General features: G+C 45.4%; 3 protein-coding genes across 3 annotated transcripts in view; all 3 read right to left on the reverse strand.

Annotated features, from left to right (window-relative positions):
• Window positions 1–26196, reverse strand: part of LOC141106826 (uncharacterized) — a 559651-nt gene that overhangs the window by 19467 nt on the left and 513988 nt on the right. The gene's annotated exons all lie outside the window — the stretch shown is intronic.
• On the reverse strand, window positions 407–16039 carry LOC141104992 (uncharacterized). The gene is made up of 3 exons (XM_073594799.1): window positions 14885–16039; window position 12854; window positions 407–1830 (listed from the first exon to the last, which is right to left on the reverse strand). The coding sequence occupies exons 1-3, from the start codon at window positions 16027–16029 to the stop codon at window positions 736–738; spliced, it is 2241 nt and encodes a 746-aa protein (XP_073450900.1). The 5' UTR covers window positions 16030–16039; the 3' UTR covers window positions 407–735.
• LOC141104924 (uncharacterized) overlaps window positions 16255–26196 on the reverse strand; it is a 93768-nt gene continuing 83826 nt past the window's right edge. The window contains exons 2-4 of the mRNA XM_073594730.1: window positions 16921–17298; window positions 16635–16841; window positions 16255–16511 (exon numbers count right to left, since the gene is read on the reverse strand). Coding sequence (XP_073450831.1) covers window positions 16308–16511; window positions 16635–16841; window positions 16921–17226 — 717 coding nt within the window. The 5' untranslated portion in view covers window positions 17227–17298 and the 3' untranslated portion in view covers window positions 16255–16307. The remainder of the gene's footprint in view (window positions 16512–16634; window positions 16842–16920; window positions 17299–26196) is intronic.

Genomic DNA, 26196 nt, shown 5'->3' on the forward strand with positions numbered 1-26196 from the left:
CTGGTCCCGGTGATTTGTTCATGTTTTCTAGTTTTTTCTGGACACCGGCTTCTGTTAGGCACAAGGGTACATCCTGAGACGTGTTACTAACCATACAGTCGTGGTCAGTATAACCCTCCTTTTCATGTGTAAAGACTGAGGAAACTAAGGGGTCTATTTTATAAAAATAAAATAGAAGAAGAAGAAAAATTTTGGCCGTAAGTTAATGAACACAGTGATTTCCTATGATCCTCAGTTCCATCTTGTGGCCATAATGTGGTATTTTTACTAAAAGAGCCCCATTATGACCACTAGATGGAGCCAATAATCATAGGAAATCATAAGAAATAAAATAGGGCCAACATTTGTGAGAATGGTGAAAATATGTCATATTTGTTCAACAAATTTAATAAAAATAATAGACTTATAAGTGTTTGTGAAATCTTCCACCACAAAATGTACTCAGCCAATGAGAGGTAATGACTCCATTTTTATTTTTCTCCTGCTATCAATGGCCAACACGGTACAACACTTCATCCATGTCTTTGGTGATCTCTGATCTCCTTATCAACTGTTTCTTCCATGATGAAGATCAGCCATGGAGTATATCTGAGGTGTATATCAGGGTGTGCTTCTTCCCCACATGTCCAGCAACATTCATATACAAGACATTTCCCGCACTCACTAATACACCTCGAGGGTTGTGTGGGACCCCTGATGTACAGGAAGACAGGACTTCAGGGAGGAACAATTCCCTTACTCAGGACAGGAAAGTGACTTCTTCTTTGTGTGAGATCTCTGATGTCTGGAAAGATTGGAATTATCTGCAAAACCTTTCCCGCACTCAGGACAGGAATACGGCTTCTCCCCCGTGTGAGACCTCAGATGTCTGGAAAGAGTGGACTTCTGTGAAAAGCATTTCCCGCACTCAGGACAGGAATATGGCTTCTCCCCCATGTGAGATCTCCGATGTCTGGAAAGATGGGACTTATCTGAAAAACATTTCCCGCACTCAGGACAGGAAAGTGGCTTCTCCCCCATGTGAGATCTTCGATGTCTGGAAAGATGGGACTTCCGTGAAAAACATTTCCCGCACTCAGGACAAGGATACGGCTTCTCCCCCGTGTGCAGTCTCTGATGGCTGGAAAGCATTGACTTGTATGAAAAACATTTCCTGCACTCAGGACAGGAATACGGCCTTTCCCCCGTGTGTGATCTCTGATGTGTGTTAAGATTGGACTTCTGTGAAAAACAATTCCCGCACTCAGGACAAGAATACGGCTTCTCCCCCGTGTGAGACCTCCGATGTTTGTAAAGATTGGACCTCTCTCGAAAACACTTTCCGCACTCAGGGCAGGAAAATGGCTTCTCGCCTGTGTGATATCTCTGATGTAGGGAAAGATGGGACTTCTTTAAGAAAAATTTCTCGCACTCAGGACAGGAATATAGTTTTTCACCTGTGTGAGTCCTTTGATGTTCACTAAGTTTGGATTTAAAACTGAAACCCTTCCCGCACTCGATACAGGAGTATGGCTTCTCATCTGTGTGAGTTCTTTTATGCTCATTATAATTTGATTTAGAAGCAAAACACTTTCCGCACTCAGTACAGGAATAGGGCTTCTCACCTGTGTGGGATCTTTTATGAATATTAAGTTTGGATTTAGTACGGAAACATTTCCCGCACTCAGGACAGGAGTATGGCTTCTCACCTGTGTGAGATCTTTTATGCTCATTAAAATTGGATTTTAAACGGAAACATTTCCCGCACTCAGGGCAGGAATGTGGCTTCTCACCTGTGTGAGAATTTTTATGCGCAGTAAGATTGGATTTAAAATTGAAGCACTTTCCACACTCAGCACAGAAAAACTTCTTTGGAAGGATGGCACCGTCCCTCACAGTCTGAGGTTCCTCAGGATAAGAGGAATACGATGGTCCGGCACCGTCCCTCACAGTCTGAGGTTCCTCAGGATAAGAGGAATACGATGGTCCGGCACCGTCCCTCACAGTCTGAGGTTCCTCAGGATAAGAGGAATACGATGGTCCGGCACCGTCCCTCACAGTCTGAGGTTCCTCAGGATAAGAGGAATACGATGGTCCGGCACCGTCCCTCACAGTCTGAGGTTCCTCAGGATAAGAGGAATACGATGGTCCGGCACCGTCCCTCACAGTCTGAGGTTCCTCAGGATAAGAGGAATACGATGGTCCGGCACCGTCCCGCACAGTCTGAGGTTCCTCAGGATAAGAGGAATACGATGGTCCGGCACCGTCCCCCACAGTCTGAGGTTCCTCAGGATAAGAGGAATACGATGGTCCGGCACCATCCCTCACAGTCTGAGGTTCCTCAGGATAAGAGGAATACGATGGTCCGGCACCGTCCCGCACAGTCTGAGGTTCCTCAGGATAAGAGGAATACGATGGTCCGGCACCGTCCCACACAGTCTGAGGTTCCTCAGGATAAGAGGAATACGATGGTCCATCTACACTGTGTGGTGCCGTATGGACATTTGAGGTAGTCGGGTTTTCTCCTGGACTATACTGTGTGATGTCCTCATCTTCTACTTTACAGTCTGGAGACAAAGTGAGACAATCCTCTGAGGTTTTCCTCATCTCCCGTCCATCTACTAAAATAGAAATACAAAGATTATTACTAGACATGAGCAGATTGGGTCCCCTAAACCAGGACTCCGCCCACATCAGGCAGCTTTGTCTCTGAGGATCTTACAATTCCCCCCTCAAGGTAACTAGTAAATGGGTCCTCTGATCTCCTACCAATTCATTTCTTTGTTCATGGACCTTAGTCAGAGAGTGAAGACTATGTAATTTACAACATAGAGTATATAGTGCAGGGGACAGGAGTATGTACCATACAATACACCAATCAGCAATAAAATCATGACCATCCACCTAATATTGAGTAGGTCCCCCTTTTGCCAAGATCCAAAACACATTCCCCAGGTGCCTAGGCCAAGCAACGCCTGTGACAGACTCACCCGGGATAGAGGCTTTTGGAGGGGACTGAATGCAAGCCACTTGCCAACCGATTATGGGCCCTGGCATTTGGGGGAATGGTGCTCTTTGTGAGCTGTATGCCTGGGGACACTTGAGGTGGTATTAGTGTGGATTCGGGTCCTGGTCCCCCAGGACACACAGACTCTGGGGACCCTGTGTATGCCATATGGGAAATGGTGATTCGGAGGGTATGTCTTGGATTGCTTAAAATGGGACAGTAATATTTATCCCCAATATCTCCCAGGATATATATGTAAAGACTATTCTTGGTTTGTTTGATTCTGAACTCAACATGTTAATTGAGTGAGCTGATCACATTGGTCTCCAGGACTGGCTAGGAGACGAACAGTCTACTCCTACTATAATTTATGATGACTAGGCTGAGGAGGGGGGATTCCACCAGCAGCCCCCCTGCTGATAAGACTGATTCATACTGTTGGGACACATACTGTGAGGAGATGCTGGTGTCATCAACTCCAACTACCTGTCTTGTTCTCTGCTATAATATGTTTAATGTAAATGAGTTTAGTCTGGCTTACCACAGGTTCTAAGGGTATTCCACACATTGTTGTTTGTTCTAATTAACCCTATGTTGATGTTTATGGTAATAATGTGTATTGAATAGTCACCTAGTCTGGGTAAATGATTTAGTAAACTAGCTCATGTTAATTAGGTTACAGTTGTATTGTTAGAGGAGGTTCCAACGGCATATAAAGTCTTGTAATTTTGATTCTAAATAAAACAGTCCATGTTAGCATCTAAGCAAGTCTCGCCTTGTTTTGTGCTTGGGAGCAGTTGGAATATCTGATATATGTATCCAGACTGGGAGGAAATGGTATACTGACGGAAGCACTCAAGCGGAGTGTGGGACGTTCCGTGACAGCACCTATGCCAAAAATCAACATTTTACTGCCAGCACAGAGAAGGAAGATTATCCGAGAGAAATACAGGAATACAGGACGGGGAACACAGCTCAGGAAAGTGACCAGGGGATTACAGGCTGATATCACCCAGTCCCCACCCTACTCTGGACCAATCAGTGAGCAGTATGGGTGGAGGAATGGATTTAGTGTTAATGACCCACCTGTGCTGATCTCTGTAGGAGTGTCCTCCTCTATAAATGTCCCCGTTATTCCATCCTCCTCCATAGACTGCTGATCATCCCTCACATACCTCTCTTCTTCTTCTGCTTTAACCTCAACTTTAGGATCTCTCAGGTTTCCACTCTGAATATATAATAAAAATGACATCAATTGTAACAATGCAGATAATGTACAGATCCTAATGATACTATCAGTGATTGTTCCTCATCTACCTGATGATGGTGAGGGATGGTGTGACCTTCCGGTGTAGAATCCTGGGAATACAGAGGACGGGGACATCTCTCTGGTGGGTTCCTGGTATTAGGTGACTCCATCATATCCTTGTGTCCTTCTGAAAACTCCTCCATCACTCCATACTCCTCATCCTCCTCTTTATACTCTTCTTTAATATCAATATTATCATCCCTGAGGTTTCCACTCTGAATATATAAATAAAACATTAATTGTAACAAACATACTGTGTATAAATCATAACTACCAATAATTGTTCCTCATCTACCTGATGATGGTGAGGGATGGTGTGATCTTCCTGTGTGGAATCCCGGGAATACAGAGGACGGGGACATCTCTCTGGTGGGTTCCCATTACTGGATCCATCTGTAGGAAACACACACACTGACTGAATACATTGTTTCTATGTGTTTATCAGATGATGGGGGATCTAGGTGGACCCTCCGTACTGCTCTCTCCTTTACAATAAAGTCTCCTCTTACCCGGTGATGTGAGGGGCGGCTGATTGTCCATCATGATGTCCTTGTAGAGATCCTTGTGTCCTTCTAAATACTCCCACTCCTCCATGGAGAAATAGACAGTGACATCCTGACACCTTATAGGAACCTGACACACACAATGATACAGTCACCATCCAGACACATCCCTTGTCTGTTACTGGATAATATCCCAGAATTCCCAGAATCCTCCTCACCTCTCCTGTCAGCAGCTCCATCATCTTCTTGGTGACTTCTAGAATCTTCTCCATGTTGTGTCTCTCAGGTTTTAGGGAGTCACATGGAGGCACTGTGATGGTCATATGATCACCTGACTTCACCAGAGGAAATCTCTGTATTGGAGAACCAATAGGAATATCATGTTAGAATCCCAGAATCCTCCTCACCTCTCCGGTCAGGTCTATGTTTTATTAATAGAGATAAGAGTGATGTCATGTGACCTCCCAGAATCCTCCTCACCTCTTCGGTCAGGTCTGTGTTTTATTAATAGAGATAAGAGTGATGTCATGTGACCTCCCAGAATCCTCCTCACCTCTCCGGTCAGGTCTGTGTTTTATTAATAGAGATAAGAGTGATGTCATGTGACCTCCCAGAATCCTCCTCACCTCTCCGGTCAGGTCTGTGTTTTATTAATAGAGATAAGAGTGATGTCATGTGACCTCCCAGAATCCTCCTCACCTCTCCGGTCAGGTCTGTGTTTTATTAATAGAGATAAGAGTGATGTCATGTGACCTCCCAGAATCCTCCTCACCTCTCCGGTCAGGTCTGTGTTTTATTAATAGAGATAAGAGTGATGTCATGTGACCTCCCAGAATCCTCCTCACCTCTCCGGTCAGGTCTGTGTTTTATTAATAGAGATAAGAGTGATGTCATGTGACCTCCCAGAATCCTCCTCACCTCTCCGGTCAGCAGGTAGATGATCTCCAGGGTGAGGTTTATTATCTTCTCAGTCATGTGACCCCCGTCCTCCTCCATCCTCATTGGTTCCGTCATTTGACCTATACAGGTCTCCTTGTAGGCGGAAAACTTTGGGAAATAAAAGAAAGAATTATTTGGAGGGTATTGGTCACACAATAATAGGATCCGGGGGGGGGGGGGGGTAATAGGAGGGTTGCTGTACATTGAAGAACTATGATAAATTCGATCCTTCCTGTGACTTGTTTGCTCTGAGGCAGTGCTGTGAGGTCAATGGAGGGTCATCATGATGTCCAGTGTTGTGGAAAATGTTATATTAATGTGTTGTCATAAATCTCCCAGTGTCTGATCTCTCGCAGGACGCTCTAAAGAGCTGACTGGGGCAGTCTGACGCTGGCTGAGACCTGTTAGGTAGTGGAAAACTTCCTGGTGTTTGGAGAGAGGTGTTTGCGGAGAGAGGACATGTCCGCCAGCAAAGGGCCCCTGTGCAATGCACAGAACGATTGTTTGGTGGGGATGCGTTCACTCTGCAAAGACGTTATCGGTTTAGAGGTGTTTTGCTCTTGTCACCCCTGGTATGCCTGACCAACATGTTTGGGGTGCCATGACGTATACCTGCAGATAATCTCCCATCCACAAGGAACTTTAGTCATCGTCATTTAGTATATTGTATCATGTCCTGTAGTCATTGTTCATTGGTTGTTTTGTGTTCTGTTGTTAAATCCTTATATGGTCACTCACATCCTGTGAGGTCATATCCTGTGAGGCTGAGGTCATACCCTGTGAAGGAAGCGATTGGCTGTTGGGGCCAGGGCTTCCTGTTTGTGATTGCTTTTGTGGTCTTTTGAATAAAGGAGGCAGACAGAGCTGTAAGGGGAGTCTTTGCTGAGATGAGAGTGTAAGAAGGATGTGTTGTGGTTCTATTTGTAAGCATGAGGCACACACCAGAGGATGAGATACACCAGAGGAGAGACATATGATCAAAAGGTGAGATGGTATTATATCATTAGACAAAACTGTTATTATGATTAGAAACAGGAGGTTTGGCTGTGTGCTCTGTGTGCAGCCAAATTTCGCTAACACCAGGAAGGGGAACTTCCTACACAAATGGACTCAGCTCTAGGTGGGTCTGCTATATGGTCTCTCACGCTATCCTCCTAACCGCAGGTGTAATACCCAGCTCATCACCTGAAGACTAGGATGCACAAAAATTCCAAATTGAAATTTTACAGCGTGCAACCATCCAGAATTTTTGTGCATCCTAAGGGGAACTGGCTGACTTTTGGCCGGAGTTGCCGGTTAATCATGATATCTGCCAGAACTCCGGCTGCAAGGCTCCAATCTGTCCCTCTCTAGTGGCACCTTCCCCTCCACTCTAAAGCATGCACAGATCACTCCCATACTTAAAAAGCCCTCATCTCTTTGCTCCCGTTCACCTGTAAACTTCTAGAACACTTAGTCCACAACCATCTTAGCTCCTACCTCAGTGAAAATAACCTTCTTGACCCCTTACAGTCTGGCTTTCACTCTCAGCACTCCACAGAATACTGAAACTCACTAATGATTTATTGCTAAATCCAATGGCCACTACTCCATACTCCTTCTACTTGACCTGTCTCTGGCCTTTGACACTGTTGACCATACACTCCTCCTCAATAAACTCTGTTCCTTTGGCCTCCAAGATTCTGCTCTATTCTGGTTCTTCTACCTATCAGAACGCTCCTTCAATGTTAACTACAACTCTGTCTCCTCCTCTCCACTTCCTCTAGGGGTCCCCCAAGGCTCTGTACTTGGACCTCTTCTCTTCTCGATCCACACCTCATCCCTTGGTCACTTGATAAACTCCCACGGCTTCCAATACCATCTGTACACCGATGACACCCAAATCCAACTGTCTACTCCTCACCTCTCCCCTTCAGTCTACTCTCCCATTTCTTACTTACTGACATATCAGCCTGGATGACGCACCACTTCCTTAAAGTAAATCTCTCTAAAACCGAGCTGATAATATTCCCCGCTACCCATGCCCCCCTCCATGACTTTTCCATCAAGGTCAATAATGCAACCATCAATCCCCATCTCTTATGCCAGGGTACTCGGTGTAATCCTAGACTCTGACCTCTCCTTTCAGCCCCAAATCCAATTGTTGCCAAAAGTTTGTAGAATTCACCTCCATAACATCTCTAAAATTCACCCTTTTTAACTAATGAAACCACCAATCTCCTCATTCCCTCCCTCGTTATCTCTCCCCTTGACTATTGTAAGTCCCTCCTCATTGGCCGGCCTCTCCATAGGCTCCTCCCCTCTTCAGTCTATCATGAATGCTGCTGCCAGAGTTATCCACCTTACCAACCACTCAGTGTCTGCCACCCCCAATACTAACCACAACATACAAAGCCATTTACAACTCTGCCCCGAGCTACACCACCAATCTTATCTCCAAATATCACCCAAACTGTCCTCTCCACTCCTCTCCAGACCTCCTACTCTCTACCTCCCATGCTTGTCTCCAGAGCCTCTCCCATCCTCTGGATCTCCCTACCCCAATCTGTCCGGCTATCTCCTACTCTGGCTGCCTTCAGGTGAGCCCTAAAAACTCATCTCTTCAGAGAGGTCTATCACACCTCCAACTAATCTTTTAGCACTTCCATCAGCTCATTCCCCACAGTTACGACCTTTTGTACCACCCGCCCCACCCTATTAGATTGTAAGCTCTTCTGACCAGGGCCCTCTTAAAACTCTTTTATTTCATTGTATGTTATACTGTAAAGCAATGTTGGTGCTATATAAATCCTCTATAATATTAATTTAGGTTTCCACACTACATATGTGTGTATCATCATCTGCTGGAGATAAAAGACGTCACAGTGACTATGGAGGAAGAGGACGGAACATGACGGGGGGGTTACTGGGTGTAAATAGAAAATAAGATCTTATTACCTCTGCTGCCACACCAAGCGAAGTCTCCTCTCTACTTCCTCCCGACTCACCTCTCACCCGGAACTTCCTATTTATAACTTGTCATCACTTCCTGTTTGTACCTGACATCACTTCCCTTTTTCCATAGAGACTTCCTGTCTGGGAAGAAGTGGAGCTCAGAGGAACTGCAGCCCTGAGAAACATCTCATCGTGTGAACACGGCCTTGTGCTGTGTGTATATGTACTGTATATCCTTATAGATGGGGTCATCTCCACTCCCACCAAGGGGGGGGATAAATATATATATATATATATATATATATATATATATATATATATATATATATATATATATACTGTACTGTATATATAATTATGTAAAACAAAGAAAACAAGAATGCCCCAAAAAATACATGTGTGAGTAACAGCCAGCACAATACCCTAATACAAGGCATACATAAATACATACAAAAAGTGCTGCACTGATGTTTTTGTATATATATAAAAATATATTTTATGATATGGGGGTTGCTTAGCTCAAGGATAGATTATTATTATACAGGATTTATATATTATTATTATAGAGAATTTATATGGCGCCAATAGTTTGTGCAGCACTTTACAACATGAGGGCAGACAGTACAGTTACAATACAATTGAACACAAGAGGAATCAGAGGGTCTTGCTCATAGGAGCTTACAATCTAATGCCGTGTACACACGGTCGGACATTCCGACAACAAAATCCTGGATTTATTTCTGACGTATGTTGGCTCAAACTTGTCTTGCATACATACGGTCACACAAATGTTGTTGGAAATTCCGAACGTCAAGAACGCGGTGACGTACAACACGTACGACGAGCCGAGAAAAATGAAGTTCAATAGCCAGTGCAGCTCTTCTGCTTGATTCCGAGCATGCGTGAAATTTTCTGCGTCACGATTGTCTACACACGATTGGAATTTACGCGAACGGATTTTGTTGTCGGAAAATTTGAGAACCAGCTCTAAAAATTTTTGTTGTCCGAAATTCCGACAGCAAATGTCTGATGGAGCCTACACACAGTCAGAATTTCCGACAACAAGCTCCCATCGAACATTTGTTGTCGGAAATTCCGACCGTTTGTATGCAGCATAAGAGTGAGGGTGATGTGATACCAAAGGTAATAACTGGGGGATGGGCCAATGGAGAAAATATAAGTCCAGTTGTTAGGTAGGGGTGGGATAGTCTTCTCTGAAGAGAAGGGTTTTCAGGAATCGTCTAAAAGCAAACAGAGTAGGAGATAGATGTGAGTCCAAACTGTATTTAAAGGCTTTGAGGCCCACTTTTATTTAGCTACAAAAAGTCCACAGGCACAGTTGTCCACACAGGGGTTCTTCTCCAGCAAAAACATATATCAGAGAATATTGAGCCATCTGGCTCTCTCAGCTTGTAGTCCTAGCTCCCAGATCTCTCTTTCTCTTGGCTCACTCAGCCTTTAGCTGAAGCACCTCACTGCATGGGCCCACCTCCGGCCTCTGGATAGAGGTTCTCCTGACACCCCGGCCTCTCTAACACTCCAGAGACTTACAGACTCCCTCCAATCACCTCAGCTATCTCAGTCTCCCCAGATTCGCACAGCTGTTCAAACTCTCCTAGTGCTGTGGGCAAGGACTCCCTCCAACATGGGGTGAATTCTCCTGAGTGGGTCACCTCTCCTGGCTGGAGCACACACCTCTCTCCAAACAAAGGCTCTGTCTCCAAATGGAAATCTTACATTATGGTCAAGCCTGGCTTATAAAGAATCTGAACAATATATTACATCGCACACATGTCGCAAGTACCCCATTATTAGTGGGTCCTACCCTCATCATTGCCTCTCCACCTGTGTTATAGGAGGTGTTCTTTAGTCCTCTCATATAGAGGAGTGTATTTCTCCCATGGTTTAGAGAAGCAGGATCTCCCATTCTATGGATAGCATAAGACCCACTAATAATGGGGTACTTTGTCGCAGTAGGTGAGCTTAAGCACCATATAGCAATATGGTGTGACCAAATCCCCATATTTTTTGAAAATGTTCAGGTGTTTTAAATAGCCTTGCATAAGGTAAATGTCATTTTTTGCATGTGTACGCTGTAATATTTAGTTTTGTTGTATGGTCTTATGGCTGCACCATCTTTAATGCATCTTTTAGGGTGTGCCCCCCAAATATTTTGTTTGTTTATAAAGAATCTGCACACCTGTCCACTCACATGGCCTGAACGTCTCTGGCAAGACCCATACACAGGATTGAAGGCTTCATCCCACCCAAGACACTATGAAGCCTTCAAGCGGGCCCAAGCCTTTGGATTGTGAGACCCACTGAATGGCTTTGGGACGTATAAGAAGTTGCACACCGGGTCATCTTCCCACTGGGTGCGGTTAGTCTCAATAATGTCCATGACATCTTCGGGGACATACAAATAGCTCAGTGCCCATTCTAGCGCAGTCCTCCTGGACTTGATGCTGCATATAAGCTGAGATCATCTGCAGTCCTTTTCCACAGGTTAACAATTGGTCAACTTCTGTTGCCCGCTCAGCCTGCGTAGGAGATAAAACCTCACCAGAAAGTCCTACTGTCAGCTCTCCTTCCTGTGTGTCAGTCCCCCAATCCCACTCAGAATCAGACTCGCTGGTTAGAGACGACTCATTCAGCTCTGGCTCCAGGGGCCCCGATTAATCTCCCACCACTGTCAATCTCTGCCGGCTCACCTGAAGAAGATTCCCCTGAATCCAGCTGACAGGGGGCACTACGACAGCTGACCTCTACAAGACATCTGCTGGTTCTTCTTGGAGCCATTCGGTTGTGTTTTCCTCCCAGACTGTGAGTAGCAGCGGGCTTTTGGCCCCTGCCATGGGTGTACTTTACCTTCATGGGGGAATCTCTGTCCTGGGACGCGACCTCGCTCTCTGCATCCACTTCCCGGTCCTATCCAGCCGACCAGGTCTTCTTCACTGGCTGCTCTGTGCACAAACCGGACTGTAGGTTATGGGAGCCAATTTGCTGGGTTTTAGCTTCACAAGCGGCTCTGCTTGTGACCTCTACAGGCTAGACAATGGCAGCCTGACTGCCATCAGGTATCAGGATGAAATCCTTGGACCCATTGTCAGACCCTACGCTGGTGCAGTGGGTCCTGGGTTGCTCCTGGTGCACGACAATGCCCAGCCTCATGTGGTGAGAGTATGCATCCAGTTCCTGGAGGACGAAGGAATTCAATACCATTGAATGACCCCCGCGCTCAAATGACCTAAATCCAATAGAACAAATCTGGGACATTATGTCTCGGTCCATCCAACGCCACCAGGTTGCACCTCATTCTGTTCAGGAGCTCAGTGATGCCCTGGTCCAGATCTGAGAGTAAATTCCCCAGGGCACCATCTGTCTTCTCATTAGGAGCATGCCCCAACATTGCCAGGCATGCATACAAGTACATGGGGGCCACACAAACTACTGAGGACCATTGTGAGTTGCTGGAATAAAATTTCAGCAAAATGGACTCGCCTGCTGCATCATTTCTTCACTTTGATTTTTGGGGTGTCTTTGAATTCAGCCCTCTGTAGGGTGATCCCTTTCATTTCCATCAATACAATGTGGCATTCTTTCATCCCCAACACATTACCCAGTCCATACCAGTATAGATCCTAACACATTACCCAGCCAATACCAGTATAGATCCCAACACATTACCCAGCCAATACCAGTATAGATCCTAACACATTACCCAGCCAATACCAGTATAGATCCTAACACATTACCCAGTCCATACCAGTATAGATCTAATGTGTCTTCAAAGTGTTCCTTTCATTTTGTTGAGCGGTGTATAAGTACACAGTCATTAATCCCAGCCATGGTTTGGACACTTGTAATCCACAAGGCAATAGCCTGTCCTGGTTGCTGCGGGCGATGGCAAGCAGGATAGCACAGTTCACACCGACTTTAGCAGGATTTGTAGTAGGGTGAACATAGATCCCAGCCGCTTTGGGGCAACTGGATGACAGTTGCAGTTCTGAATGAGACTGAAGGGTATTGGAGATCCCTTTCTCTTTCCTCAGCTCCAGCCTGGAGGCAGAACCCCCCAGCCCCGGGGTCCCCTCCCAGGCCTCATGACACAACCTCAGCACTCCATCCTCCACCTGATCTCATTACTGACCAGGCTTTTCAATATTTATGGGCCAGTCTGACTCTCATTTAACGTTCAGACCCAGCCTCCTTATCTCCGCCCACTAGTTTATAGACATTTCCATGGACCCACAGAACCAGGGGGGAGGCGATAGAGTTCTGCAGAGCATCCCAGCCCGACCTTAAGCTGAACGCATAGCAATTACCAGACCCACAAAAGCTACCGCAAGTCAGCATAAAGTTACCTCACCACACTGCACACTAGAGGATGCTACATAAGGTTGGACATGTTTGGTATCTAAATACTCGGCACAACCTCACCTTTTATATTTTAACAAATAATTGGATAATATATTGTGTTCATGTGACCTAAAATTACATTTAGTGTACCTCAATTTTCTGAAAGCAGAAAATATAGGTTTGGGGGAGGAGTCTGTGATACTTATGTACATGGGAGGAGCCTGTGATACTTATGTACACGGGAGGAGCCTGTGATACTTACGTACATGGGAGGAGTCTGTGATACTTATGTACATGGGAGGAGTCTGTGATGCTTATGTACATGGGAGGAGCCTGTGATACTTATGCACATGGGAGGAGTCTGTGATGGGAGGAGCCTATGATACTTATGTACATGGGAGGAGCCTGTGATACTTATGTACATGGGAGGAGCCTGTGATACTTGTGTACATGTGAGGAGTCTGTGATGGGAGGAGCCTATGATACTTATGTACATGGGAGGAGCCTGTAATACTTATGTACATGGGAGGAGTCTGTGATACTTATGTACATGGGAGGAGCCTGTGATACTTATGTACATGGGAGGAGTCTGTGATACTTATGTACATGGGGAGGAGCCTGTGATCCTTATGTACAGGGGAGGAGCCTGTGATACTTATGTACATGGGAGGAGCCTGTGATACTTATGTACATGGGAGGAGCCTGTGATACTTATGTACATGGGAGGAGCCTGTGATACTTATGTACATGGGAGGAGTCTGTGATGGGAGGAGCCTGTGATACCTATGTACATGGTATTTTTCTCATTTTTTTATTTTTAATAAATTTTCAAAGATTTCAAACAAACTTCTCTCACGTTGTCATTATGGGGATTGTAGAATTTTGAGGAAAATAATTAATTGAATCCATTTTGGATTAAAATATAAAAATATTGGAATAAAAAAAAAAATAGGTGGACGAATGTAAGAAAAATTCTGGCCATAATTTAATGAACACAGGGATTTCCTATGATCCTCAGCTCCATCTAGGGGCTATAATGTGGTATTTATTTTATGAAATAGCTCCATTACTAATAAAGGCGCAACACAGCATTATGACCACTAGATGGAGCCAATGATCATAGGAAATCATAAGAAAAAAAAAATGGCCAACATTTGTGAGAGTTTGGTGAAAATGTATCACATTTGATCAACAAATTAAAAAAAAAACAGACCCGTAAGTGTTTGTGAAATCTTCCACCACAAAATGTACTCAGGCAATGAGAGGTAATGACTCCATTTTTATTTGAAAAAGCCTAGAGGACCGCCTTTTAAGTGGTGAGGTTAACGTGTTTCGTCCTGGAAGACGACTTGAGAAAACAGACCTCTTGCAAGAGAATATTAGATCTCTAAGTCACAATACCACAAAATGTACTCAGCCAATGAGAGGTAATGAATCCATGTTTATTTTAAAATGCCTAGAGGACTGCCTTTTAAGTGGTGGGGTTAACGTGTTTCGTCCTGGAAGACGACTTGAGAAAACAGACCACTCGCAAGAGTTTACACCACAAAATGTACTCAGCCAATGAGAGGTAATGACTCCATTTTTATTTTTCTCCTGCTATCAATGGCCAACATGGTACAACACTTCATCCATGTCTTTGGTGATCTCTGATCTCCTTATGAACTGTTTCTTACATGATGAAGATCAGCCATGGAGTATATCTGAGGTTTATATCAGGGTGTGCTTCTTCCCCACATGTCCAGCAACATTCATATAGAAGACATTTCCCGCACTCACTAATACACCTCGAGGGTTGTGTGGGACCCCTGATGTACAGGAAGACAGGACTTCAGTGAGGAACAATTCTCTCACTCAGGACAGGAATATGGCTTCTCCCCCGTGTGAGACCTCTGATGATAATAAAGACTGGGCTTCCGTGTAAAACATTTCCCGCAATCAGGACAGGAATACGGCTTCTCCCCCGTGTGAGATCTCTGATGTCTAGAAAGATGGGACTTCTGTGAAAAACATTTCCCGCACTCAGGACAGGAATACGGCTTCTCTCCCGTGTGACATTTCTGATGGTGGTAAAGATTGGACCTTGCTCGAAAACATTTCCCGCATGCAGAGCAAGAAAATGGTTTCTCGCCCGTGTGATATCTCTGACGAACAGAAAGTGTCTTCTCTAAGATTAATTTTCCGCACTCAGGGCAGGAATATAGTTTTTCACCTGTGTGAATCCTTTGATATTCACTAAGTTCTGATTTAAAACGGAAACATTTCCTGCACTCAGGACAGAAATACGGTTTCTCACCTGTGTGAGATCTCTGATGCTGGTAAAGATGGGAATTCTGTGAAAAAGATTTCCCGCACTCAGGGCAGGAATACGGCTTTTCACCTGTGTGCACTCTCTGATGTGTGGAAAGAGTGGACTTCTGTGAAAAACCTTTTCCGCACTCAGAGCAGGAATACGGCTTCTCCCCTGTGTGAGATCTCTGATGTGCGTCCAGATTGGACTGCCTTGAAAAACATTTCCCACAGTCAGGACAGGAATGCGGCTTTTTGCCCGTGTGAGATCTCTGATGAACGGAAAGATGGGACTTCTTTATGAATAATTTCCCGCACTCACCTGTGTGAATCATTTGATGTTGACTAAGTTCAGATTTAAAATGGAAACACTTCCCGCATGCAGTACAGGAAAACCTCTTATCTGTTGGAAGGACGGCACCATCCCTCACAGTCTGAGGTTCCTCAGGATAAGAGGAATACGATGGTCCGGCACCGTCCCTCACAGTCTGAGGTTCCTCAGGATAAGAGGAATACGATGGTCCGGCACTGTCCCTCACAGTCTGAGGTTCCTCAGGATAAGAGGAATACGATGGTCCATCTACACTGTGTGGTGCCGGATTGACATTTGAGGTAGTCGGGTTTTCTCCTGGACTATACTGTGTGATGTCCTCATCTTCTACTTTACAGTCTGGAGACAAAGTGAGACAATCCTCTGAGGTTTTCTTCATCTCCCGTCCATCTACTAAAATAGAAATACAAAGATTATTACTAGACATGAGCAGATTGGTTCCCCTAAACCAGGACTCCGCCCACATCAGTCAGCTTTGTCTCTGAGGATCTTACAATTCCCCCCTCAAGGTAACTAGTAAATGGGTCCTCTGATCTCCTACCAGTTCATTTCTTTATTCATGGACCTCAGTCAGAGAGTAAGGAAACAACAAAAACTGTATTTTATAGGAGTGACAGTGATGAGAGTATTACAGGGTGATATCACCCAGTCCCCACCCTATTCTGGACCAATCAGTGAGCAGTATGGGTGGAGGAATGTATTTAGTGTTAATGACCCACCTGTGCTGATCTCTGTAGGAGTGTCCTCCTCTATAAATGTCCCCGTTATTCCATCCTCCTCCATAGACTGCTGATCATCCCTCACATACCTCTCTTCTTCTTCTGATTTAACCTCAACTTTTATATCGATCGGATCTCCACTCTAAACCAAGAAAATGAGAGAGAATATCATCTGTAAGATATAAGCTTTAATATTGTGAGATCACATAAAAAATCCACACATTGTCTCTGTAAGTGTATGTTCTAGATTCTCCGTCCCACCAACCTTGTAACAGTGAGGGATGGTGTGACCTTCCTGTGTGGAATCCCGGGAATACAGAGGACGGGGACATCTCTCTGGTGGGTTCCTGGTATTAGGTGGCTCCATCATATCCTTGTGTCCTTCTGAAACCTCCTTCATCACTCCATACTCCTCATCCTCCTCTTTATACTCTTCTTTAACCACAATATTATCATTGCTGAGGTTTCCACTCTGAATATATAATAAAACAGTAATTGTGACAAACATGCTGTGTATAAATCACATTAACCAGTATTATTTAATGATCTACCTGAACATGTTTTGCGTAGCTGTGATCTTCAAGTGTGGAACTCCTAAAATACTGAGGACAGAGACATCTCTCTGGGGGGTTTATGTTTATAGAGGACTCTGCCATGGTGTCCGGGTATAGATCTTTGTGTTTTTTTGGAATCTCTGACTCCTTCTTCACCCCATCCTCCTCTTTTATCTCTTCTTTAATATTGACCTGTGTAGAATCCTGGAAATACAGAGGACGGGGACATCTCTCTGGTGGGTTCCTGTAGCTTGAGGACTCATCCAAGGTGTCCTGGTACAGACCTTTGTGTTCTTCCTCCATCACCCCATCCTCATCATCCTCCTCTTTTATCTCTTCTTTAACCTCAACTTTAGAATCTCTCAGGTTTCCACTCTGAATATATAATAAAAATGACATCAATGGTAACAATGCAGATAATGTACAGATCCTAATGGTACTATCAGTGATTGTTCCTCATCTACCTGATGATGGTGAGGGATGGTGTGACCTTCCTGTGTGGAATCCCGGGAGTACAGAGGACGGGGACATCTCTCTGGTGGGTTCCCATTACTGGATCCATCTGTAGGAAACACACACACTGACTGAATACATTGTTTCTATGTGTTTATCAGATGATGGGGGATCTAGGTGGAGCCTCCGTACTGCTCTCTCCTTTACAATAAAGTCTCCTCTTACCCGGTGATGTGAGGGGCGGCTGATTGTCCATCATGACGTCCTTGTAGAGATCCTTGTGTCCTTCTAAATACTCCCACTCCTCCATGGAGAAATAGACAGTGACATCCTGACACCTTATAGGAACCTGACACACACAATGATACAGTCACCATCCAGACACATCCCTTGTCTGTTACTGGATAATGTCCCAGAATTCCCAGAATCCTCCTCACCTCTCCTGTCAGCAGCTCCATCATCTTCTTGGTGACTTCTAGAATCTTCTGCATGTTGTGTCTCTCAGGTTTTAGGGAGTCACATGGAGGCACTGTGATGGTCATATGATCACCTGACTTCACAAGAGGAAATCTCTGTAAAGAAACCAATAGTGATGTCATGTGACCTCCCAGAATCCTCCTCACCTCTCCGGTCAGGTCTGTGTTTTATTAATAGAGATAAGAGTGATGTCATGTGACCTCCCAGAATCCTCCTCACCTCTCCGGTCAGGTCTGTGTTTTATTAATAGAGATAAGAGTGATGTCATGTGACCTCCCAGAATCCTCCTCACCTCTCCGGTCAGGTCTGTGTTTTATTAATAGAGATAAGAGTGATGTCATGTGACCTCCCAGAATCCTCCTCACCTCTCCGGTCAGGTCTGTGTTTTATTAATAGAGATAAGAGTGATGTCATGTGACCTCCCAGAATCCTCCTCACCTCTCCGGTCAGCAGGTAGATGATCTCCAGGGTGAGGTTTAGTATCTTCTCAGTCATGTGACTCCGGTCCTCCTCCATCCTCATTGGTGCCGTCATTTGATCTATACAGGTATCCTTGTAGATGGATAACTTTGGGAAATGAAAGTAAGAATTATTTGGATGGTATTGGTCACTCAATAATAGGATGTGTGTGGGGGGAGGGGTAATAGGAAGGTTGCTGTACATTGAAGAACTATTGCCTCCATGGGAACACTTTTAGTCTGGCCGGTTCAGAAACTCCCTTTTCTATGTTGGGTTTGTTTGGTTTCTGAACTGGATTTGATTAGTATTAGATCTGCAGACAAGGAATGTGACTTGTTTGCTCTGAGGCAGTGCTGTGAGGTCAATGGAGGGGAACTTACTGAATTTTGGCCGGAGTTCCCGGTTAATCAGGATAATTGAGAGAACTTTGGCTGCAAGGCTCCAATCTCCGGCAGCCTGCTGACTGACAGGAGTGATGTCACTCTCTGCAGTAAGTGAAGGGATTGGATTGGATAGCATGAGGATGCTGCTGGTGGAGTAGAGAGCTGTGGGGGAGGAGTCTATTCTCTTCCCTCCAATGGCAACGCAGTGTGGGTAGGATGAGGACAGTAGGGGGAGGGGGTGTTCTATGGGTTGCCAAGTATAGTGTAGTATCCAGGACATTGTACAGGGTGGTGGTGGGTTCCTGGGGCTCTGAATTCCAGCACCGGGCACTGCCAGACCCTGTGTCATGGGAAGGTATTGGACTGACCACTGTATGCATAGCACTGACCCCTGACCATCCATTAGGTAATGCTGTGCAAACAGACCTCCTTCAAATACGAGTGATCACCAAAGGGTGAAGGACTGTACTTCTTTATTTCCCCTAGTATCTTGAAAAATGTTTTTTGACCAGTGAGATGGTAAGGAGGTGAAGGTTGCTTCCATTTCCTGGCAGGTGTTCTGTAAGGAGCTCTGAAAAGTAAGTGCAGGAGGGAGGACCATCAAGGACCAAGAGCCCCGTTCCCTACCTTACAGTCCTCCTGAGCCCTACGTCCTCCTGTTCCCTCAGAGCCCTGCTGTCCATCAACCTGATCAAGGGCCCAGAGCCATTCAACTCCTCTACCCCCTCAGGGGCCCCAAAGTCATTTAGCCTCAGTACCCCCTGAGATGTTCCTCAGCTCCCCTTCATTCCTCAGAACCCTCAGCATTTTCCTCCCTATAACACCAATGATTATTTTTAGTATTATTATTATACAGCATTTATATGGCGCCAACAGTTTGCGCATCGCTTTACAACACAAGGGCAGACAGTACAATTGCAATACAATATAATACAGGAGGAATCAGAGGGCCCCATTCATTAGAGCTTACAATCTAGGAGGGAGGGTCAAGTGATACAAAAGGTAATAGCTGTAAGGGATGGGCCGATGGAGAGAATAAAAGTCCAGTGTATTTTCAGGAATCGTCTGAATGCAGACAGAGTTGGAGATAATCGGACAGATTGGGGTAGGGAGTTCCATTTGATGGGAGATGCTATGGAAAAGTACTGGAGGCGAGCATGGGAGGAGGCGACGAGAGATCAGGAGGACTTGGCAGGAATGAAGAGAACGATTGGGTTGGTATTTTGAGTCTAGACTGGTGATGTAGCTGGGGGCAGAGTCGTGGATGACTTTGTAAGTTTTTGTTAGTATTTTAAATTTAATTCATTGGGTGAATGGCAGTCAGTGCAGAGATTGGCAGAAAGGGGTGAAGAACACTGAATGGAGATCAGTGGAGGGATTGGTAGAGAGGGGTGGAGGACACTGAATGGAGACCAGTGGAGGGATTGGTAGAGAGGGGTGGAGGACACTGAATGGAGACCAGTGGAGGGATTGGTAGAGAGGGGTGGAGGACACTGAATGGAGGCCAGTGAAGGGATTGGCAGAGAGGGGTGGTGGACACTAAATGGAGGCCAGTGCAGGGATTGGTAGAGATGGGTGGAGGACACTGAATGGAGGCCAGTGGAGAGATTGGCAGAGAGGAGTGGAGGACACTGAATGGAGGCCAGTGGAGGGATTGGTAGAGAGGGGTGTAGGACACTGAATGGAGACCAGTGCAGGGATTGGCAGAGAGGGGTGGAGGGCACTGAATGGAGGCCAGTGGAGGGATTGGTAGAGAGGGGTGGAGGACACTGAATGAAGACCAGTGGAGAGATTGGTAGAGAGGGGTGGAGGACACTGAATGGAGACCAGTGGAGGGATTGGCAGGGAGGAGTGGAGGACACTGAATGGAGGCCAGTGGAGGGATTGGTAGAGAGGGGTGGAGGACACTGAATGGAGACCAGTGGAGGGATTGGCAGAGAGGGGTGGAGGACACTGAATGGAGGCCAGTGGAGGGATTGGCAGAGAGGGGTGAAGAACACTGAATGGAGATCAGTGGAGGGATTGGTAGAGAGGGGTGGAGGACACTGAATGGAGGCCAGTGAAGGGATTGGCAGAGAGGGGTGGTGGACACTAAATGGAGGCCAGTGCAGGGATTGGTAGAGATGGGTGGAGGACACTGAATGGAGGCCAGTGGAGAGATTGGCAGAGAGGAGTGGAGGACACTGAATGGAGGCCAGTGGAGGGATTGGTAGAGAGGGGTGTAGGACACTGAATGGAGGCCAGTGGAGGGATTGGCAGAGAGGGGTGAAGAACACTGAATGGAGACCAGTGGAGGGATTGGTAGAGAGGGGTGGAGGACACTGAATGGAGGCCAGTGAAGGGATTGGCAGAGAGGGGTGGTGGACACTAAATGGAGGCCAGTGCAGAGATTGGCAGAAAGGGGTGAAGAACACTGAATGGAGGTCAGTGGAGGGATTGGTAGAGAGGGGTGGAGGACACTGAATGGAGGTCAGTGGAGGGATTGGTAGAGAGGGGTGGAGGACACTGAATGGAGGCCAGTGGAGGGATTGGCAGAGAGGGGTGGTGGACACTAAATGGAGGCCAGTGCAGGGATTGGTAGAGATGGGTGGAGGACACTGAATGGAGGCCAGTGGAGAGATTGGCAGAGAGGAGTGGAGGACACTGAATGGAGGCCAGTGGAGGGATTGGTAGAGAGGGGTGGAGGACACTGAATGGAGACCAGTGCAGGGATTGGCAGAGAGGGGTGGAGGGCACTGAATGGAGGCCAGTGGAGGGATTGGTAGAGAGGGGTGGAGAACACTGAATGAAGACCAGTGGAGAGATTGGTAGAGAGGGGTGGAGGACACTGAATGGAGACCAGTGGAGGGATTGTCAGGGAGGAGTGGAGGACACTGAATGGAGGCCAGTGGAGGGATTGGTAGAGAGGGGTGGAGGACACTGAATGGAGACCAGTGGAGGGATTGGCAGAGAGGGGTGGAGGACACTGAATGGAGACCAGTGGGGGGATTGGCAGAGAGGGGTGGAGGACACTGAATGGAGACCAGTGGAGGGATTGGTAGAGAGGGGTGGAGGACACTGAATGGAGGCCAGTGGAGGGATTGGTAGAGAGGGGTGGAGGACACTGAATGGAGACCAGTGGGGGGATTGGTAGAGAGGGGTGGAGGACACTGAATGGAGACCAGTGGGGGGATTGGCAGAGAGGGGTGGAGGACACTGAATGGAGACCAGTGGAGGGATTGGTAGAGAGGGGTGGAGGACACTGAATGGAGACCAGTGGAGGGATTGGTAGAGAGGGGTGGAGGACACTGAATAGAGACCAGTGGAGGGATTGGCAGAGAGGGGCAGAGGACACTAAATGGAGGCCAGTGGAGGGATTGGCAGAGAGGGATAGCAGACACGGAGTGGTTGGTAAGGTGAATGAGTCTGACAGCAGCATTCATGATGGACTAAGGGAAGGAGGAGCCTATGTAAAGATAAGCTGATGAGGAGGGAGTTGCAGTAGTCAAGGTGAGAGATAACCAGGGAGTAGGGATGGTCCTGATGTTATGTTCGACTCGAACATTGGGCGTTTGTTTGGTCGTAGAAGAAACGAACATATGGGGCGCTCATGGGAAGTTCGCCAGCTGCAGCGCGCCCCATAATGCACTGCGAGATCGCAGTGCATTGAAGGCTGCTGATTGGCCAAAGCATGCACCTAACCTGTATGCTTTGACCAATCACAGCGCGATATGCTGGGGTGCCTTTGGCCAATCATGGCTCAGGGGCTAAGTCCACGCCCCATACTATATAAGGCTGCTTACATGGCGGCCGTATATAATGTATATTAATGAAGAGAGATTAGGCAGGTTAGTTAGTGGATTGAGTATGCAGTCCGTGTAGTATATATAATCATACAGTGTAGAGTATATAGTACAGTCAGTGTAGTGTATATAATCATACAGTGTAGAGTATATAGTGCAGTCAGTGTAGTGTATATAATCATACAGTGTAGAGTATATAGTACAGTCAGTGTAGAGTATATAATCATACAGTGTAGAGTATATAGTGCAGTCAGTGTAGTGTATAAAATCATACAGTGTAGAGTATATAGTGCAGTCAGTGTAGGGTATATAATCATACAGTGTAGAGTATATAGTGCAGTCAGTGTAGTGTATATAATCATACAGTGTAGAGTATATAGTGCAGTCAGTGTAGTGTATATAATCATACAGTGTAGAGTATATAGTGCAGTCAGTGTAGTGTATATAATCATACAGTGTAGAGTATATAGTGCAGTCAGTGTAGTTTATATAATCATACAGTGTAGAGTATATAGTGCAGTCAGTGTAGTGTATATAATCATACAGTGTAGAGTATATAGTGCAGTCAGTGTAGTGTATATAATCATACAGTGTAGAGTATATAGTGCAGTCAGTGTAGAGTACATAATCATACAGTGTAGAGTATATAGTGCAGTCAGTGTAGTGTATATAATCATACAGTGTAGAGTATATAGTGCAGTCAGTGTAGTGTATATAATCATACAGTGTAGAGTATATAGTACAGTCAGTGTAGAGTATATAATCATACAGTGTAGAGTATATAGTGCAGTCAGTGTAGAGTATATAATCATACAGTGTAGAGTATATAGTGCAGTCAGTGTAGTGTATATAATCACACAGTGTAGAGTATATAGTGCAGTCAGTGTAGTGTATATAATCATACAGTGTAGAGTATATAGTGCAGTCAGTGTAGTGTATATAATTATACAGTGTAGAGTATATAGTGCAGTCAGTGTAGTGTATATAATCATACAGTGTAGAGTATATAGTGCAGTCAGTGTAGAGTATATAATCATACAGTGTAGAGTATATAGTGCAGTCAGTGTAGTGTATATAATCACACAGTGTAGAGTATATAGTGCAGTCAGTGTAGTGTATATAATCATACAGTGTAGAGTATATAGTACAGTCAGTGTAGTGTATATAATCATACAGTGTAGAGTATATAGTGCAGTCAGTGTAGTGTATATAATCATACAGTGTAGAGTATATAGTGCAGTCAGTGTAGAGTATATAATCATACAGTGTAGAGTATATAGTGCAGTCAGTGTAGTGTATATAATCACACAGTGTAGAGTATATAGTGCAGTCAGTGTAGTGTATATAATCATACAGTGTAGAGTATATAGTGCAGTCAGTGTAGTGTATATAATCATACAGTGCCGAGTATATAATACAGTCAGTGTAGTGTATATAATCATACATGGTAGAGCATATAGTAGGGATGCACCAAATGGGTTTTATGGTGCCGAAACCGATACCGAAAATAAATCTTCCTTGATCCCGAAAACCGATACCAAAAGTGACAGTTTTTAAAAAAACTTTTATACAGAAGATGGTCAGAGACTGGGGACATGGCACAGGAGATTGTCAGAGACTGCAGACATGGTACAGGAGATTGTCAGAGACTGCAGACATGGTAGAGGTGATGGTCGGAGACTGCAGACATAGTACAGGAGATGATCAGAGACTGCAGACATAGTACAGGAGATGATCAGAGACTGCAGACATAGTACAGGAGATGATCAGAGACTGCAGACATAATACAGGAGAGAGTCAGAGACTGCAGACATGATACAGGAGATGATCAGAGACTGCAGACATAGTACAGGAGATGATCAGAGACTGCAGACATAGTACAGGAGATGATCAGAGACTGCAGACATAGTACAGGAGATGATCAGAGACTGCAGACATAGTACAGGAGATGATCAGAGACTGCAGACATAATACAGGAGAGAGTCAGAGACTGCAGACATGATACAGGAGATGATCAGAGACTGCAGACATAATACAGGAGATGATCAGAGACTGGTGGTGACATGATACAGGAGATGATCAGAGACTGCAGACATAATACAGGAGATGATCAGAGACTAGTGACATGATACAGGAGATGATCAGAGACTGCAGACATAGTACAGGAGATGATAAGAGACTGCAGACATAATACAGGAGATGATCAGAGACTGCAGACATAGTACAGGAGATGATCAGAGACTGCAGACATAATACAGGAGATGATCAGAGACTGCAGACATAATACAGGAGATGATCAGAGACTGCAGACATAGTACAGGAGATGATAAGAGACTGCAGACATAATACAGGAGATGATCAGAGACTGCAGACATAGTACAGGAGATGATCAGAGACTGCAGACATAGTACAGGAGATGATCAGAGACTGCAGACATAATACAGGAGATGATCAGAGACTGCAGACGTAGTACAGGAGATGATCAGAGACTGCAGACGTAATACAGGAGATGATCAGAGACTGCAGACGTAATACAGGAGATGATCAGAGACTGCAGACGTAATACAGGAGATGATCAGAGACTGCAGACGTAATACAGGAGATGATCAGAGACTGCAGGCATAGTACAGGAGATGGTCAGAGACTGCAGACATAGTACAGGAGATGATCAGGGACTGCAGACATAATACAGGAGATGATCAGAGACTGCAGACATAGTACAGGAGATGATCAGAGACTGCAGACATAGTACAGGAGATGATCAGAGACTGCAGACATAGTACAGGAGATGATCAGAGACTGCAGACATAGTACAGGAGATGATCAGAGACTGCAGACATAATACAGGAGAGGAGTAGAGACTGCAGACATAGTACAGGAGATGATCAGAGACTGCAGACATAATACAGGAGATGATCAGAGACTGCAGACATAATACAGGAGATGATCAGAGACTGCAGGCATAATACAGGAGATGATCAGAGACTGTAGACATAGTACAGGAGATGATCAGAGACTGCAGACATAATACAGGAGATGATCAGAGACTGCAGGCATAATACAGGAGATGATCAGAGACTGCAGACATAATACAGGAGATGATCAGAGACTGCAGGCATAATACAGGAGATGGTCAGAGACTGCAGACATAATACAGGAGATGGTCAGAGACTGCAGACATAATACAGGAGATGATCAGAGACTGCAGACATAATACAGGAGATGATCAGAGACTGCAGACATAATACAGGAGATGATCAGAGACTGCAGACATAATACAGGAGATGATCAGAGACTGCAGACATAATACAGGAGATAATCAGAGACTGCAGACATAATACAGGAGATGATCAGAGACTGCAGACATAATACAGGAGATGATCAGAGACTGCAGACATAATACAGGAGATGATCAGAGACTGCAGACATAATACAGGAGATGATCAGAGACTGCAGACATAGTACAGCTTGCCAGTTCCTGAATCAGAGTGTCGATCTCCATGTGTCACGGAGCTGCATTTGAATTGCCCGGGTCGCAGTATCGATGTTCCGCCTCCTGTGATCACGTCACACTGATTCAATGTCCCACCATTGGCTCGGTGTGCCGTCTGTCACAGGAGGCGGGAAATTGTTACTGCGGTCTGTGTAGTTAAGCCCTGTGACACAACAGAGATCGCGGCGAGGAGGGAGGGGAGGAGGAGAAGAGAGGAGAGGACTGC

Source organism: Aquarana catesbeiana, linkage group LG08 (assembly GCF_042186555.1).
Source record: "Aquarana catesbeiana isolate 2022-GZ linkage group LG08, ASM4218655v1, whole genome shotgun sequence".
Taxonomy (NCBI): Eukaryota; Metazoa; Chordata; class Amphibia; order Anura; family Ranidae; genus Aquarana; species Aquarana catesbeiana.

What these genes read in the sequence shown, in the direction of transcription:
- LOC141104992 (XM_073594799.1), bottom strand. Translation starts at nt 16,029, where the DNA reads ATGAAGAAAACCTCAGAGGATTGTCTCACTTTGTCTCCAGACTGTAAA.